Below are 16,446 nucleotides of genomic sequence, written 5' to 3'. Positions count from 1 at the left end.
CGTGATGTGAATACATACTTTTAATGTAAGACGAATGAACACGAAGAACACTAAACAAACTAACAAAACGAACGTGAACGCTATAAACAATGAGTGCAGACATGCCACTTCACATAGACAATTACCCACAAACCAAAACTGGCAAATGGCAACCTAAATAGGATCCCCAATCAGAGACAACGATAAACAGCTGCCTCTGATTGGGAACCAATCCAGGCCACCATAGACCTACATATGTCTAGACACACACACCTAGACATACAAAACAATAGACAAGATAAAAACAACACATACCACCCTCGTCACACCCTGACCTAACCAAAATAATAAAGAAAACAAAGAATACATGCTAGTGAGGGCCGAGAATCCACTCTCACATAGGTACGTGGTTGCAAAGGGCATCAGTGTCTTAACTAGAGGTCGACCGATTATGATTTTTCAACGCCGATACCGATACCGATTATTGGAGGACCAAAAAAGCCGATACCGATTAATCGGACGATTTTTAAAATGTATTTGTAATAATGACAATTACAACAATACTGAATGAACACTTATTTTAACTTAATATAATACATCAATAAAATCAATTTAGCCTCAAATAAATAATGAAACATGTTCAATTTGGTTTAAATAATGCAAAAACAAAGTGTTGGAGAAGAAAGTAAAAGTGCAATATGTGCCATGTAAGAAAGCTAACGTTCAAGTTCCTTACTCAGAACATGAGAACATATGAAAGCTGGTGGTTCCTTTTAACATGAGTCTTCAATATTCCCATGTAAGAAGTTTTAGGTTGTAGTTATTATAGGACTATTTCTCTCCATACGATTTGTATTTCATATACCTTTGACTATTGGATGTTCTTATAGGCACTTTAGTATTGCCAGTGTAACAGTATAGCTTCCATCCCTCTCCTCGCCGCTACCTGGGCTCGAACCAGGAACACATCGACAACAGCCACCCTCGAAGCAGCATTACCCATACAGAGCAAGGGGAAAAACTACTCCAAGTCTCAGAGCGAGTGACGTTTGAAACGCTATTAGCGCGCACCCCGCTAACTAGCTAGCCATTTCACATCGGTTACACCAGCCTAATCTCGGGAGTTGATAGTCTTGAAATCATAAACAGCGCAATGCTTGAAGCATTGCGAAGAGCTGCTGGCAAAACGCACGAAAGTGCTGTTTGAATGAATGCTTACGAGCCTGCTGGTGCCTACCATCACTCAGTCAGACTGCTCTATCAAATCATAGACTTAATTATAACACACAGAAATACGAGCCTTATGTCATTAATATGGTCGAATCCGGAAACTATCATCTCGAAAACAAAACGTTTATTCTTTCAGTGAAATACGGAACCGTTCCGTATTTTATCTAACGGGTGGCATCCATAAGTCTAAATATTCCTGTTACATTGCACAACCTTCAGTGTTATGTCATAATTACGTAAAATTCTGGCAAATTAGTTCGCAATGAGCCAGGCAGCCCAAACTGTTGCATATACTCTGACTCTGCGTGTAATGAACGCAAGAGAAGTGACACAATTTCACCTGGTTAATATTGCCTGCTAACCTGGATTTCTTTTAGAGCGTTGGACTAGTTAACCGTAAGGTTGCAAAATTGAATCCCTGAGCTGACAAGGTAAAAATCTGTCGTTCTGCCCCTGAACAAGGCAGTTAACCCACCATTCCTAGGCCGTCATTGAAAATAAGAATGTGTTCTTAATTGACTTGCCTAGTTAAATAAAGGTGTAAAAAAATAAAACATTTAACATTTTAAAAAACATTTGGCAAAATCGGCATCCAAAATTACTGATTGTTATGAAAACTTGAAATTGGCCCTAATTAAATCGGCCATTCCGATTAATCGGTCGACCTCTAGTCTTAACAGCACGATTTGCCAAGGCAGGATACTTTGAGTGCAGCCCAATCCAGAAATCTGGCAGTGGCTTCTGATTAAATACAATTTTCACAGAACCGCTTGTTGCAATTTCGACGAGGCTCTTGTTCAGATATCGGTAAGGGGACTGGAGGCAGGGCATGACAGGGATAACGAATCCAGTTGTTTGTGTCATCCGTTTTGGGAAAGTACCTGCGTAATTGGGCACCCAACTCACTCAGGTGCTTCGCTATATCACATTTGACATTGTCCGTAAGCTTGAGTTCATTTGCACACACAAAAAAAATCATACAATGATGGAAAGAGTGTTGTCCTTGTTAATGCAGACAGAGAAGAGCTCCAACTTCTTAATCATAGCCTCAATTTCGTCCCGCCCATTGAATATAGTTGCGGACTGTCCCTGTAATCCTAGATTCAGATCATTCAGGCGGGAAAAAACATCACCCAGATAGGCCAGTCGTGTGAGAAACTCATCATCATGCAGACAAGTGAAAATGATGGTCAGTAAATAAAACTTTAAGTTTGTCTCTCAATTAAAAAAAACGTATCAATTCCTTGCCCCTTGATAACCAGCGCACTTCTGTATGTTGTAAAAGTGTTACATGGTCGCTGCCCATATCATTGCATAGTGCAGAAAATACATGAGAGTTCAGGGGGCTTGCTTTAACAAAGTTAACCATTTTCACTGTAGTGTCCAAAACGTCTTTCAAACTGTCATTCCTTTGGCAGCAAGAGCCTCTCGGTGGATGCTGCAGTGTACCCAAGTGGCATTGGGAGCAACTGCTTGCACGCACGTTACCACTCCACTATGTCTCCCTGTCATGGGTTTTGCACCATCAGTACAGATACCAACACATCTTGACCACCAAAGTTTATTTGATGTCACAAAGCTGTGCTGTACTTTAAAAATATTCTCTCCTGTTGTCCTGGTTTCCAGTGGTTTGCAGAAGAGGATGTCTTCCAAAATTGACCCCCCATCTCCTGCCATGTCACTGATGCGTTGTGAAACAGTGTGTTTGATGAAGGCATTGTCTGTATAGTTTTTTTGGCCTTTTTCCCCAGCATTGTCCCAGCCATATCCGCTGCTGCAGGAAGAATTAAGTCCTCCACAATAGTATGGGGCTTGCCTGTCTGTAACGATAGTCATTTTCTTCCTCCTCCTCGGACGAGGAGAGGCGAGACGGATCGGACCAATACGCAGAGTGGTTAGTTTCCATAGTGATTTAATATATAACAAAAACAATATGCGATACAAAATAACTACCGTGACAGTCCCGTGTGGCGAAACACTGACACAAGAACAAACACCCACAAAACACACGTGAAACCCCGGCTGCCTAAGTATGATTCTCAATCAGGGACAACGATTGACAGCTGCCTCTGATTGAGAATCATACCAGGCCGAACACACAAAATCCCCACATAAAAATCACACATCGACAACCCACCCAACTCACGCACTGACCATACTAAATAAATACAAAAACAAGGGAAAACAGGTCAGGAACGTGACACTGTCCAAGCCACTCGGTAGCTCACCATATAAGATGCTTCTAGCCCCTTCTTATTAATGGTATCTGTTGCATTTATACATGTCTTACTACTCGAAAGTAATCTTAATTCTCTCTCAAAACTACTGTGGCTTATTTTTCAAATGGGCATGTTTTGTTTCTAAATGTCTGAGCAAGAATGAAGGTTTCATCGAGTTGTGAGATAGTAATGTTACGTTTGCACATATAACACACTGTGGCTGAGGAAAGGCACTACTCCCAATGTAAGTGAACCCCAAATCATTGTAGTTCTCATCATATTTGCGTCTCTTCACTGGTTCAACGTCCTGGTCTGTTGTTCGGTGCTTTCCTGGGTAAGGGGGCAGTAACTCTCCGGTTGCATCAGATTCACAACTGTCAGTGTCCATGCTAGCTGGGCTAACAACAAATGTAGAATTACTGATGCTAGCATTGGATGTGCTCGTGGAAGCAGAACAACTTGTGTCGTCGACAGGTGCAGGTGTAGTACTGCGGGAAGTAGCAGTACTACCAGTAGAGCTGGTATGTGTCTATGGACGCAGGCCGTGCTTTTTTTTAACCTTCTATCAATTTTCGAGCAAACGGAATGAACAGCACGAGCATGCTTTTGCGGCACAGTCGATAGCGCGCCGGACCTCGGGCTAGGGGGTCGAGGGTTCGAGACCTGCTCCCTGCTGTTTCATTAAAATATGTTATGCTGAGTTTGTCTGTTGAAATTTGGTTACCACAATGACATAATCCTGTGGTTTAAATTTCACCCTCAAAACAGTTGATTACTTTTTTCAAATCCAATGTATTTTCCATATAGATTCCACGTCACAATATGTTGACAAATTATGTTGAAACAACGTTGATTCGACCAGTTTGTGCCCAGTGGGTTACTGTAAGAAATTGTATTAGATACTGGTAACTTGTTTTACAACTTCTCAACACAAGCTATACTTGGCACAACATGCACCCATCCCCACTATACCCCCACTACTTTGTACCCTTATAAATAACCGCAGACCCACACACACACTCCCCTCCCCCATGAATAGGGCCCTGTGAAAACAAACGCACATGCAGGATGCTTTTGGATGAGACTAAGACAAAGAACTGTGTGAAGAGCCAATGGAATGTCGACATCAGGCCCGGACAGGACTACCCACGACCCAGATCGACCAATCGGAAGGCCAGACTACAAGATCAACCTACTTTGCTTGTTGCCTATATAATCTGTATGAACTGTTTAGAGCGCTCTCTTTTCCGACGATTCCATACGAATCAGACAGAAGGGGCCGTGCTGCACGCTTTGCCAGATATTTTTACACTTGAATAAAACTGCCTTATTATACAATTATACACCTCGTCCTATGTCTCAACTTGATCTCCTGTCTCTAGTAACTGTTTTACTAACATTACTTTCCTTCAATTTGTAGCCTACATTTTGCATCATTCCATTACATCGTTAGTTTACCTTTCTTTCCTCTGTCACGTCCGTAAGTGTTGTTGATCCTGATGGTTGCTAGCAATAGTGGATAATATTACGCTAACACTACACATCTGATTCAAATGATCAAAGCTTGATGATTCGTTGATTATTTGAGTGCTAGGGTAAAAACCAAATGTGCACCCCTTGGGGTCCCGAGGACCGAGTTTGTGTAACCGTGGGCTAACATATTACAAGTTGTGCATTAGTTTCGGACATGTAGCCTATTTGAATCATTATGGAATGCAGACCATACATAGCGGTTTAAACCTGGAGCCTGGCGCATGGTTCACGACAACTGGACTGTTGTCATCACAGTTCTATGATTAGTGAGGATTAGGGTACATTTATAAGACTATTGTTCAACCCATATTGTACACTTTCTCACCGTCCAATATTTAATGGATTGAACAATTTAATATGTCAACTTTCAGGATATATTTTTGATCCACCTATATATTTAGAGCGTAAAGGCTCTCCAACCCTGTTTATGTACGATTCATAAATACTTCACTAACCCTAAATAAATGCCCTAAGTATTCTTTTAAATCTAATTGGTGCTGAAAATGAGACGTATATGCGTGTATTTAGATGGCTTTCTTTCATTGATCCCTATTCTGAACTTGTCTCTAGATACATTGTAGTGAGTCTGTCGAGAAAATTCGAATTAACGGTACACCATATTTAAAGGATTGCTTTAGATAAATGTACTGAATGAAAACTCCAGGAGAAAATCTATTGGCCAGCAAGTGGGAGGGTTTTCAGCGGTTGAATTAAACGTATTCAGTCTGCTAGGGAGCCACATGTGCCTGCAAAGCCTGTTACACACCTGCATACCAACTATTGAGAAGTACTTTTAAATCAAAACGCATAAAAACTCAATAGATTTCCTAAGTCTGAATTGGGCCAACAATGCATAAAAGAAACAACCAAAATACATTTTGCATGGTCTACAGCTTACCTTTTCCTGCCATGTCGCAGTTCAAAACCGCAATATGCCTTCAGGGAAAGAGCCACCATCAAATAGTTGTGCAAGTTGCAGAGTTTGACTGACAACCAATTTCAAAATTGGCTGTACATCGAGGTATTGACTATTGACCAAACAAACACTTGGAGTTAGCAAGCCATTTCTTAATCGTGTCAGTGCGCCACACCGGTAATTGGGACATCCTTGCCCATTAATTTCTACAGCAAATTACTCATGAAATCTGATCTTCTTATATATTTGATCCAATGCAGCATCTTTTTGAACATGTATGCCCAGTTAAAAATGGAACAAGAATAATAATAATAAACTCGTCCCCACACACTCTACATGTTGCTAGCTACCTGCTGTGGTCAGCCTTGAATCAGGATTAGAGTAATTGAGCCGTTTAAAAGGATGACCGTCCTGAAATCTTTAAGGGGAGGGCAGTGGGGACGTAGAGAAACTTCTGGTCAGTGTGGTCAGTGGATATACATTTCAGCACCGTGGACAGCAACCGACCACTCAATAACAGGGAAGACGGGCAAGTGGTGTATGAAGTGTTGCAGTGGACCCTTGTGGGGGCATACTTTTATCGTAAATTGGTTCTGGTACACAATGTCTCTTACTTCCAAGTGCAGCAGCATTCTCTTTACATTCATTTCTATATAGTTGATCATTAATAACAGTTGCATGCTACAGAGAAAATGTGTGATTCTATTTAGAAAAAGCTTTGTGTGCTTGAGCTTTTCCCAGCAGTGCTGACCAGGTACATGTTTTCAGTTATTGTGTGACCAGGCAGGCAGGATGTATCTATTCTTCTACTTTGATCATCAGATCTAATAAGTTATAATAGGCTGATTGAAAAATAAAATCATGACAAGATATTGCATATGTATTAAATGAAGTGTAAATACATCTTGACAGCATTGGAGGAAAAAAAACATAACCACAATATTATAAGTCCATAGAAGGCGCTGCTAAAAATAAATACAACATTCTCAATGGAATAACATTTTACACAATGAAGGCAAACTGACATTAATATTCTTGTCAACACATAATGCTTGGACAGAGACACATACATAATCCTGGTAAAAATGATTGGAATCATAGCATCATAGAAGTAGTATTCATTGTATTTCTATTAAAAGCATACAGTTGTTCCACAATTGTCCTTGATCTATCCCAACTCATTGAAACTTTCAACTGCATCAAATAGTAAAACCCAACAGCAGTAGAGAATAGACAATAACACAAAAAGTAGTGTGTTCAGGAGTTAGAGTAGTGGCTCATCAAACACCTTCAGGTTTCCATGTAAAAGAAAATTGTAACCATAACGCTGGCATTTAAATTGCATTTTAAAAACCATCTCATTGTAGCACTCTCCACACTCCATGTCTGTTAGGAGGACACATTTGCTTCTCAGCGCAGTATTTTAGCTCACATAATGTCAGCTTTCTGAGGATAAAATGCAAACTCTAATAAGGAGCTTGTCAAAGTGTGCAACATTACTTGTGTGGGAAAGAACCCACGACAGTTAGTGTGTGCATTAAAAAGGCTGCAGAGCCCATAGAATTTGCAATCTGTAACACCACATTCGTGACACTGTGATATCATAATAATTTCACCACTGCTTTCCTGTACTTCCCTCCTTTCTTCCTCTACTTTCCTCAGCCTCCCTCCCTCACCACATCCCTCTGTCTCCCACTCTTAGTCTGAGAGGACTCGTTCCATTTAGGTCTCTATCCCCTACCACTGTGATTACATATCAGGCCAGGATATGTGAAGGAACTTAGCTCAACATATTGATAACATTTATTCAGTCCTTTCCGATCTGGGAATAGGGCTAGGTGCAAAAGATTGAAATAGAACCAGGCATCTCTCTACCCCTTCCTCTCCTCCCCCTCTAGGACCCAGCCTCCTGTTCCTGTCGTAGTGACTCCAGTAGGAGCCCCATGGGTGTACTCTTCAGCCCAATGTTCTCCAGCTTGTTCTCCAACTTGTTCTTGAGGGTCCTCAGCCTAACAGAGGCGTGGATCAGTATCACTGTAAGATAGATAGAGGTAGAGAGAAAAGAGAGATCAGGGGCTTAACAAAGGGAGAGAGAGCGTGAGCCAGTGTTATGTTACAATATTGCAAAAACCGAAGATTGATATATGTTTACATTGTGGCAACAATAGTGGGGGCGAGGTGAAAGAGAGAATAAATACTAACATAAGATGAGGAAGGCTATGCCGAAGAGGAAGACGGATACTCCTCCGAGCACTGTGATGAAGAGGAAGCTGGCCCCCAGGATGGCACCCAGGGCCAGGGATGGGTGGTTCCGGCGCAACTGTCTGATGGGGGCCACGGTCCTGCAACTGTCTGATGGGGGCCACGGTCCCGTGTGGCTCAGTTGGTAGAGCATGGCGCTTGCAACGCCAGGGTTGTGGGTTCATTCCCCACGGGGGGACCAGGATGAATATGTATGAACTTTCCAATTTGTAAGTCGCTCTGGATAAGAGCGTCTGCTAAATGACTTAAATGTAATGTAATGGTTCTCTGCTGCCCACACAAACCCCATAAATATCAACGTCACCACTGTGGCCCCCAAGAAGAAGTGGAAGGGCCGCAAAAACCTGTCAGAGCAGGAGGGATATCAAATCGTATTGGTCACATACACATGGTTAGCAGATGTTATTGCGAGTGTAGTGAAATCGCTTGTGCTTCTAGTTCTGACAGTGCAGCAATATCTAACAAGTAATCTAACAATTCCACAACAACTACCTAATACGCAGAAATCTAAGTAAAGGAATGGAATAAGAATATATACATATAAATATATGGATGAGCAATAACCGAGCGGCATAGGCAAGATATGAGATGAGTAATGCAAGATATGTAAACATTATTAAAGTGGCATTTTTAAAGTGACTAGTGATCTATTTATTAAAGTGGCCAAAATTTTCAAGTCTGTATGTAGGCAGCAGCCTCTCTGTGTAGAGAAAAGGCTGATGTTAGTGGATTTCTCTATATAGGTTAACTAAATTGTGTGTCACATTGATAAGGCCATGAATCCATTAAAACGATTAATCAGTGCACTATCACAGCCAATGGCTTGTTAGCTAGCTTATACATGATTATGTTGATTATGGACCATGGACCCAGCACATCCATTTCCACAGAATTTGTGATGTCTCACATTACAATATTAGCTACTAAATAGCTTTCCAGCTTGTAGTCCTAAAAAACGGAAATTAGTTACCTCTTGTTGGTTCAGTCATCCCTATTGGGAAAGGGGAAAGAATAGGGCTTTGGGATGAACGCCGAAAATAAGGTCTGGGGTTAACACAGGCTTAGATCTTATACGTTTTGTTCTATGAGATAATATCAATATGTTAACATGACCTTTATGAATTATGAAGCTTTTATATACTTTTTGTATTACATAAATGCTTCAAAATTCACAAAAAGTGACATCAACCTATTAAGATTACCATAGAACAAAACGTATAAGATCTCCTAAACCTGTGTTGACAACAAAACCCTACTAAAACGCCATTAATTTCCCCATAGACTTTGTCCAACGAACCATGGAGCTGCCTACAAAAAGACGCCATTACTATTTATCTCCATAGCTGTGGTTTCATGCAACAAACGACCACTTCAGAAACATACCCTACTATTCCCAGAAATGTCAAAAACGAGACAAAATAGTTGGACTGGTAATACAGCAAGTTATTTATGATCCGATTGTTCCTTCTCTCCAGATGACGAATGTCTCGCACGGCGAACCGAGACAAATCCAAAACAAAATCATCCAAGGTTCGGATAGGAGGCGGCTGCACGTCCATTTTCACAATATTCAATCTAAAAACGAACATCTCCCATTACTCAAAGCGGCGGGAGGGGCGTGTTCGATTACGGACTTGTTCAAGAGTTTTTCCAGTCAATTACACTGTAAACATTTATTTTTCTGCATCATACATACATTAAAACCAACAACTATTGTACAGCATTCTATACATTACAAAACATATCTTCATTGTGTCAAAAAAACCATCTCATTTTTCTCAACACAATAACACAGAGAGATGGAGTAAGAAAGTGCTTTGGTTCATCAACGTGGATAGATAGACCTTATAGTGCTTAGATGGCGGGAATGTCTAGTAATGCATGGCATAGTGGCAGGCATCCAATGAAGGTAGTGACATAAACAGCAGAACAAATGAGCGTGACTGTATTTGGTCATGACATTCCATTCCAGCTATCTGAGTTTCACAAATGGAAACAAATCATTGGTGCGTTTGTGATGTGACACAGACCCTTATAAGCAATACAATTATAAAAGAGAAGAAATGAAATGACAGTGCATTTTACAAGCAGGAGAAAATACATTCGTTTTGAACGGCATTGATTGTGCCATACCTGACACACTTCTGATAAGATTGAGAAAATGTCTAATCCTAAATCTTGGCATCCCATACTTGTATGCCGGTATTAATGCCTATACATTTTCAGCTACCCATTCTATTTCTGTAGCTGTGGTAATAAAGCACCAACATTCTTACAGTCACCATAAAATGACAGGTTTGGGCATAAATGTATCTGATAAAATTGTGTATTATTCGGGACTAGTCAGAAGGAACACTGGTGTACCGGTATACACAAACATATATTAATAAATAACTCAAATCAACTGTAATCTAGCCCTGAGGAATAACACTAAAGTGCATCTACATTCTTATTTCCATTGAGAGGATGGGGGCTTAGGTTAGATATTTCCATTCCCCTGAGGTTGCTGACACCTGTGTGGTCAGGTGACAGAGCGCCTCTCTCCTCTCTAGTCAGAGACTGTCACAGTATGCAGGGCTGTAAGCTAGGCTCATTAGCTCCAGACCAAGTTGGGCTCTACTGGAACCCAGTCTGCTGTTGGCTGGCATCCTTCGGAGGAAGCTGGCTGGGGTCATACACAAAGGGACTCGCTGGATAGGAGAAAGAGACATAAAAAACTGATTTGTCATGTCTACTAGTTACTCCTGTGTGGTGGTTTATCAGATGTTTTTCATTCTATAGCTAGAGTCTTTCTCTAAACATTACTTACGGTTCTGAAACTGCTGTGCTGTGTATCTGGTGAGAAGGATCCCAAAGCCCTCGATCAGGGCCAGTAGGATGCCCCCCATCATAGCTGACCCCATCATAGCCAAGGGCCCACCTGAGAAGAGCACAAAGCCAACAGTCAAGCCCTTGAGGTAATCTGACTTTGTTGGGTCGGTGGGGCAAGATGGTCAGGCAGGGGGTGGGGATGTGCTCAGATTAGAGGGTCTAGAAAAAATGTGAAATATACCAAATTTAAATTATTGTCAAATAAATGTTTGCTTCAACACTCACTGCGTGCAGCCAGGACTGCCCCAGTCATCGCTCCACTAGTTATAGAGTTCCAGGGATCCTCTTTCCCTCGAATATGGACCAGACCACAGTCGATCGTTGAGAAAAGTCCACCCCACACAGCAAAGCTACCTACAGGAACATCACACAAACTGTTAGTGAGAAATAAACAAATAGTGATGATGGGGTTTGTACTTTGTGCTGTACGAGAGAGAACTCCTGTAGAGACAGTGACCCTTACCGCCGATCTGTGGAGCTCTTATTCTCACAGCATTGGCACTACCTTTTAGTCTGTGCTGAAAGCCCTGTGCAGAGATGGAAAAAAGGATAGAATCACTGTGCTGATATTGATCTTAAAATATATTTGATATGCTCAGAGAAAGTATTTTAAACTGACCACAGGAGCGTTCCGGAAGCCCTTGATTGATTGGAATACCCCTCCGCCAATTGTCCCCATGGTGAATGCACCACCACAATCATCTACTATTCTCCAGGGACTGAGAAGTGTGTGTAAAAGACAATAATGACAGATTCAAGAGAAATCCTTTGTCAATCTATGCATAAATGTGTAGGCTTATTACTGATTTATACTATATATACACACACACTACCATAATATTTAAATAGCTAATATTATTATTAGGATACTAATTAAAAACCATTAACAAACATTTTACAAAGACCATGTATAAAAAGGCTAGTTTAAAGAGCAACTGAGTGCACCGATTCTGCCTGTGTTTTTCTGTTGCTCATTACGAAAAACGAGATTTCAGTCTTAGGGGTGTGGTTCGATGTGGCAGTTGCTAATGTTTGTCCCCCATGAGATACCATAGGAACAAAGCTAGTATCACTTACTCAAAATAGTCTGAACGAATCAAGACTCAAGAAAATCTGTAATTACTGTTTAGTTTTTTTCTGATAAGGTTTTATTCACGCAATTTTACATCTACCTAAAGTGTTTGCTGCAGTATTTCTCAAGTAAAAACATGGACAGTGTTTATAAATCTTCTTGTCAATATGGGGGCGCTGTTTTCACTTTGTAAAAATTCGTTCCCAAATTAAACTGCCTCGTACTCAATTCTTGCTCGTACAATATGCATATTATTATTACCATTGGATAGAAAACACTCTCTAGTTTCTAAAACCGTTTGAATTATATCTGTGAGTAAAACAGAACTCAAGTTGCAGCAAACTTCCTGTCAGGAAGTGAGAAATCTGAAATCGGGCACTCTGTTCCAGGGTCAGTTTATTAATTTGCATGTAATCTATGAGTCGACATGCACTGCATACGATTTCCCCTAGATGTCAGTAAGCAGTGAGAATTGGAATGGGGTTGCTAGGCAGATCTGAGGCCGTATAAAAGCTCTTGGAACCGGGGGTGCACTCTTTTCAACGTTCGTCATGACGCAAGACAGACCTCAGGATGGCATTCTGAAAAGCTCTCGTTATAGGCCTTAGATATATCCGGCTCTGATTTTATTCGATATAGGTGTTAGAAACATCATAATGTAGTTATTTTAAACCGAGTTATATCAGTTTATATCAGTATATTGCGATTTTCTGAATTTTCTTTGTGCTGCGTTATGAAGAGTTGGACACGTCTGGGCCACATAGCTAATGTTTGCTGCTAATTCCTAAGTTGAAGACGACAATCTACAACCGAGCAACGATGATTCTGGACAAAGGACAACTTGCACAAGATTCTGATGGAAGCTCATCAAAAAGTAAGAACTATTTATGATGTTAATTCGTTGTTCTGTTGAAAAATGTTACACTACTATTCCGCCATTAATTTCGGTGCGGTCTCGCTTTAACGCACGCTGTTATGTCGTAGTAACGTTAATTTTAAAAATCTAACACAGCGGTTGCATTAAGAACTAATGTATCTTTCATTTGCTGTCCAACCTGTATTTTTTAGTCAAGTTTATGATTAGTTATTGATTAGATTAGGTGCCTCTCCCAAGATTTCTCCCGACATTTTGTTGGCAGCTTGGCTACTATTCTCATTGTATAACCACGATTTGTGCCGCTAAATATGCACATTTTCGAACAAACAATATATGTATTGTGTAATATGATGTTATAGGACTGTCATCTGATGAAGTTTTGAGAAGGTTAGTGAAAAATTTAATATCTTTTGCTGGTTTATTCGCTATCGCTAACGTGCATGAATCAATGCTGCTGTGTGGTTGGCTATTGTAGTAAGCTAATATAATGCTAAATTGTGTTTTCGCTGTAAAACACTTAAAAAATCTGAAATATTGGCTGGATTCACAAGATCTTTGTCTTTCATTTGCTGTACGCTGTGTATTTTTCAGAAATGTTTTATGATGAGTATTTAGGTCATTCACGTTGCTCTCTGTAGTTATTCTAGTTGCTTTGGTGAGAGTTGTGATGGTGGCTGCAATGTAAAACTATGATTTATACCTGAAATATGCACATTTTTCGAACAAAACATATGCTATACAATAAATATGTTATCAGACTGTCATCTGATGAAGTTGTTTCTTGGTTAGTGACTATTTATATCTTTATTTGGTCGAATTTGTAATAGCTACCTATGCAGGAAAAAAATGGTGGGAAAAAAAAGTTGTGTCTTTTGCTATGGTGGTTAGCTAATAGAAATACATATTGTGTCTTCCCTGTAAAACATTTTAAAAATCAGAAATGATGGCTGGATTCACAAGATGTGTATCTTTCATTTGGTGTCTTGGACTTGTGATTTCATGAACATTTTATTATATGATATCCCTGTCGCTTTAGGCTAGGCTATGCTAGTCAGCTTTTTGGATGGGGGGATCCCAGATCGGGGTTTGTGACTCGTTAGAGGTTTTAAGTAAACAAAGTCCGATCCACTGAGCTGCTGGGCAGGTCTGTGTGTTCTGCAATATGGATTGGATAAAGTGCAAAGTGCAATCACCGCAGCTGTATATATCCCGTATTGGTGGGCATTATAGAAAATAAAAAAACAACCCTAAAGTAAGTCCTGACGAACTCTTGTACACAACATTTTATAAAACTCACCGTTGAAAGATACTGACTTCACGACCAAAATGTATATTACTTACACTTTGTCAATTTTTGGCACTGGAATAAATGTTTGACCATATGTCGTTTTCAACGAGAGAAGTTGGTTCTCTATTGCAATTCTCATTTAAAGCAAGGAGTTAAATAAAGGTTATATTTAAAAAAAGGACAAGTAAGCACCAGATCTCTCTTAAGGTTACTGCTAGCTAATTCAACCATAATTTTTGTAATAACTCAGGCATGAAAGGCATAACCATATGGGGAAGCATACTCTTTAACCATATATGTTGGCTAAAGAGAGATAGTACCAATATTTAAAACGGTTTACTTAATTCTGAAATGTACTTTACCAAGGTTCACGGGCATATTCCTCCATGTTTGTTGTTGCTGTTCGGGCTGTGTGATGACAAATTTCTGAGACGAAGGAATTGGGTTGGTTCACATGCGTCAATTTCGCCAGTCTGAAGCGATGCTGCGTAGGTAGCTAGTTGTTTGCAATTTTGCATTGTTTCTGGTAGACACAAAACTGGATAGAGCCATAGCTGCAAAAACCAGGAGACTGCGTTTCTATATTTCCCGACTTCAAAATAGAAATGCAGATACAGCAGGCATGTTAGCACGTGAACCCCCCCACAAATAATGACAATCCTAGTGCGGTTGTGCTGTTTCTATTATCACTGAGGGGGCTAGCTAGCTAGATTTCACTCCACATCTGAAATTAAGTAGCTAAAGACAATTTTGGCTGCAGGTAACGTTAACTATAAACCGGGTATTTTAGTTGTATTCACATTATTATATTAACGTTTCCCTTAAATTACGGCTAATTTGGATTATCTGGAAACGTTAGATTGCTGGCTACAATACTGATGCTTAGACGCGAGTGAGCTAACGTCAGCTACACGTACTTTTTTTTATTTTAAATCTAGCCAACTAATGTATTTGGGCAATGACTATGTGAGTGAGGCTAGTTATAATCATTCATTTTCTCTTAGGATGCCTCTGCCCCCGGCGTTACTGGCTCGCCTCGCTAAAAGAGGGATTCTTAAGCACTCAGATGAAGGTATGGCAACAAACTGTTCCAAACAATCTAATTTATACTCACTGAAAACGTTAGCTAGCTATCTGTCATTTACCGGCACTACTTGTCTATAGATGTGGAAATCATTGCTGAGGACTACGACGACAACAATTTAGATTGAGGCCACTGCCCGTGAGAATTTACCTCCCAACTGGTACAAAGTATTTGACCCTATTTGGTAAGCACTCTTTCAGATTCTCTACTAAATCTGTAAATTGTACAAAACCCATTGGGTATGGCTACTAGACAACAGCTATGATGGAGTGATTTATTTTTGCTCGTAGACTGACTAAGATTCCATGTATTTTGTATCCTCAGTGGTCTGCCATACTACTGGAATGTGGAATCTGACCTGGTTGCCTGGCTGTCCCCAACCGACCCTACATCTATGATAACCAAAGCTGCCAAGATGTTGAGGGGTAAGATGAGTCCTAGCATGACCACCCAGTAGGAGACTGTTTTATGCATTCACTCAATATTTAGGATGGATTTGATTGACATTCATTAACCCCAATATTCTGTTTTTCTGTCTTACAGCAGAAGTTGGAGAGGACAGAGAGAGGGAGAGAGGGAGAGAGGGGCAATTGGTCCACTGGCTTGCCCAAGCGCAATGAGGCGAAGACTGGGGCAGACACCACGGCATCAGGGCCTTTGTTCCAGCAGCGTCCGTACCCCAGCCCTGGAGCTGTACTCGGGGCCAACGCTGCCAATAAAAAGCCCCCCAGTGATTATGATGACGACTGACCACAGGGCTTCAAACTCTGAGGGAAACAGAACTGTGTGCTCGTCTGCTACGTTTGGATGAAGTCTCTGAAGTTACCATTCTATTCTCAATCCATACACAGCATGGAATGTGAGACTCCTGACGAAGCTTATCCGGTGAGACGAAAACAAGTTCTCATGTGCTTCAGTACATGTATAAATATTACTCATTTTTGTATTGCTCAGATGTTACCTGCAGGCTACCTTTTTGTTTTCAATGATCATCAGATGAGTGTCATTTCTAAATAAATTACTCATTTTGTAATTTCTTTTGACTTGAACTGGCTTTTTTCCTTTGGAGAGAGGCTTTGTGCAATGCTATTGCAGGAAACCTAGTAAATATAAAA

The 16,446-nt window shown here is 40.5% G+C and overlaps 2 protein-coding genes and 1 pseudogene across 2 annotated transcripts; 1 reads left to right on the top strand and 2 right to left on the bottom strand.

Moving 5' to 3' along the window:
- Window positions 1-7,771: 7,771 nt before the first annotated feature.
- On the bottom strand, window positions 7,772-10,724 carry LOC120059227 (PRA1 family protein 2-like). Its single transcript, XM_039008114.1, has 4 exons — window positions 9,523-10,724; window positions 8,400-8,483; window positions 8,080-8,213; window positions 7,772-7,911 (listed from the first exon to the last, which is right to left on the bottom strand). Exons 1-4 carry the CDS (start codon window positions 9,726-9,728, stop codon window positions 7,772-7,774), a joined length of 564 nt encoding a protein of 187 aa, XP_038864042.1. The 5' UTR covers window positions 9,729-10,724.
- On the bottom strand, window positions 10,712-14,824 carry LOC120059225 (mitochondrial import inner membrane translocase subunit Tim17-B-like). The gene is made up of 6 exons (XM_039008113.1): window positions 14,610-14,824; window positions 11,630-11,729; window positions 11,474-11,537; window positions 11,236-11,364; window positions 10,949-11,059; window positions 10,712-10,829 (listed from the first exon to the last, which is right to left on the bottom strand). Exons 1-6 carry the CDS (start codon window positions 14,633-14,635, stop codon window positions 10,756-10,758), a joined length of 504 nt encoding a protein of 167 aa, XP_038864041.1. The 5' UTR covers window positions 14,636-14,824; the 3' UTR covers window positions 10,712-10,755.
- On the top strand, window positions 14,464-16,358 carry LOC120058635 (annotated as a pseudogene).
- Window positions 16,359-16,446: the final 88 nt, after the last annotated feature.

The sequence above is a fragment of the Salvelinus namaycush genome, chromosome 14 (assembly GCF_016432855.1).
Source record: "Salvelinus namaycush isolate Seneca chromosome 14, SaNama_1.0, whole genome shotgun sequence".
Taxonomy (NCBI): domain Eukaryota; kingdom Metazoa; phylum Chordata; class Actinopteri; order Salmoniformes; family Salmonidae; genus Salvelinus; species Salvelinus namaycush.
The sequence above is the reverse complement of the archived record's forward strand: the minus strand, read 5'-3'. Positions and strand labels throughout refer to the sequence as shown.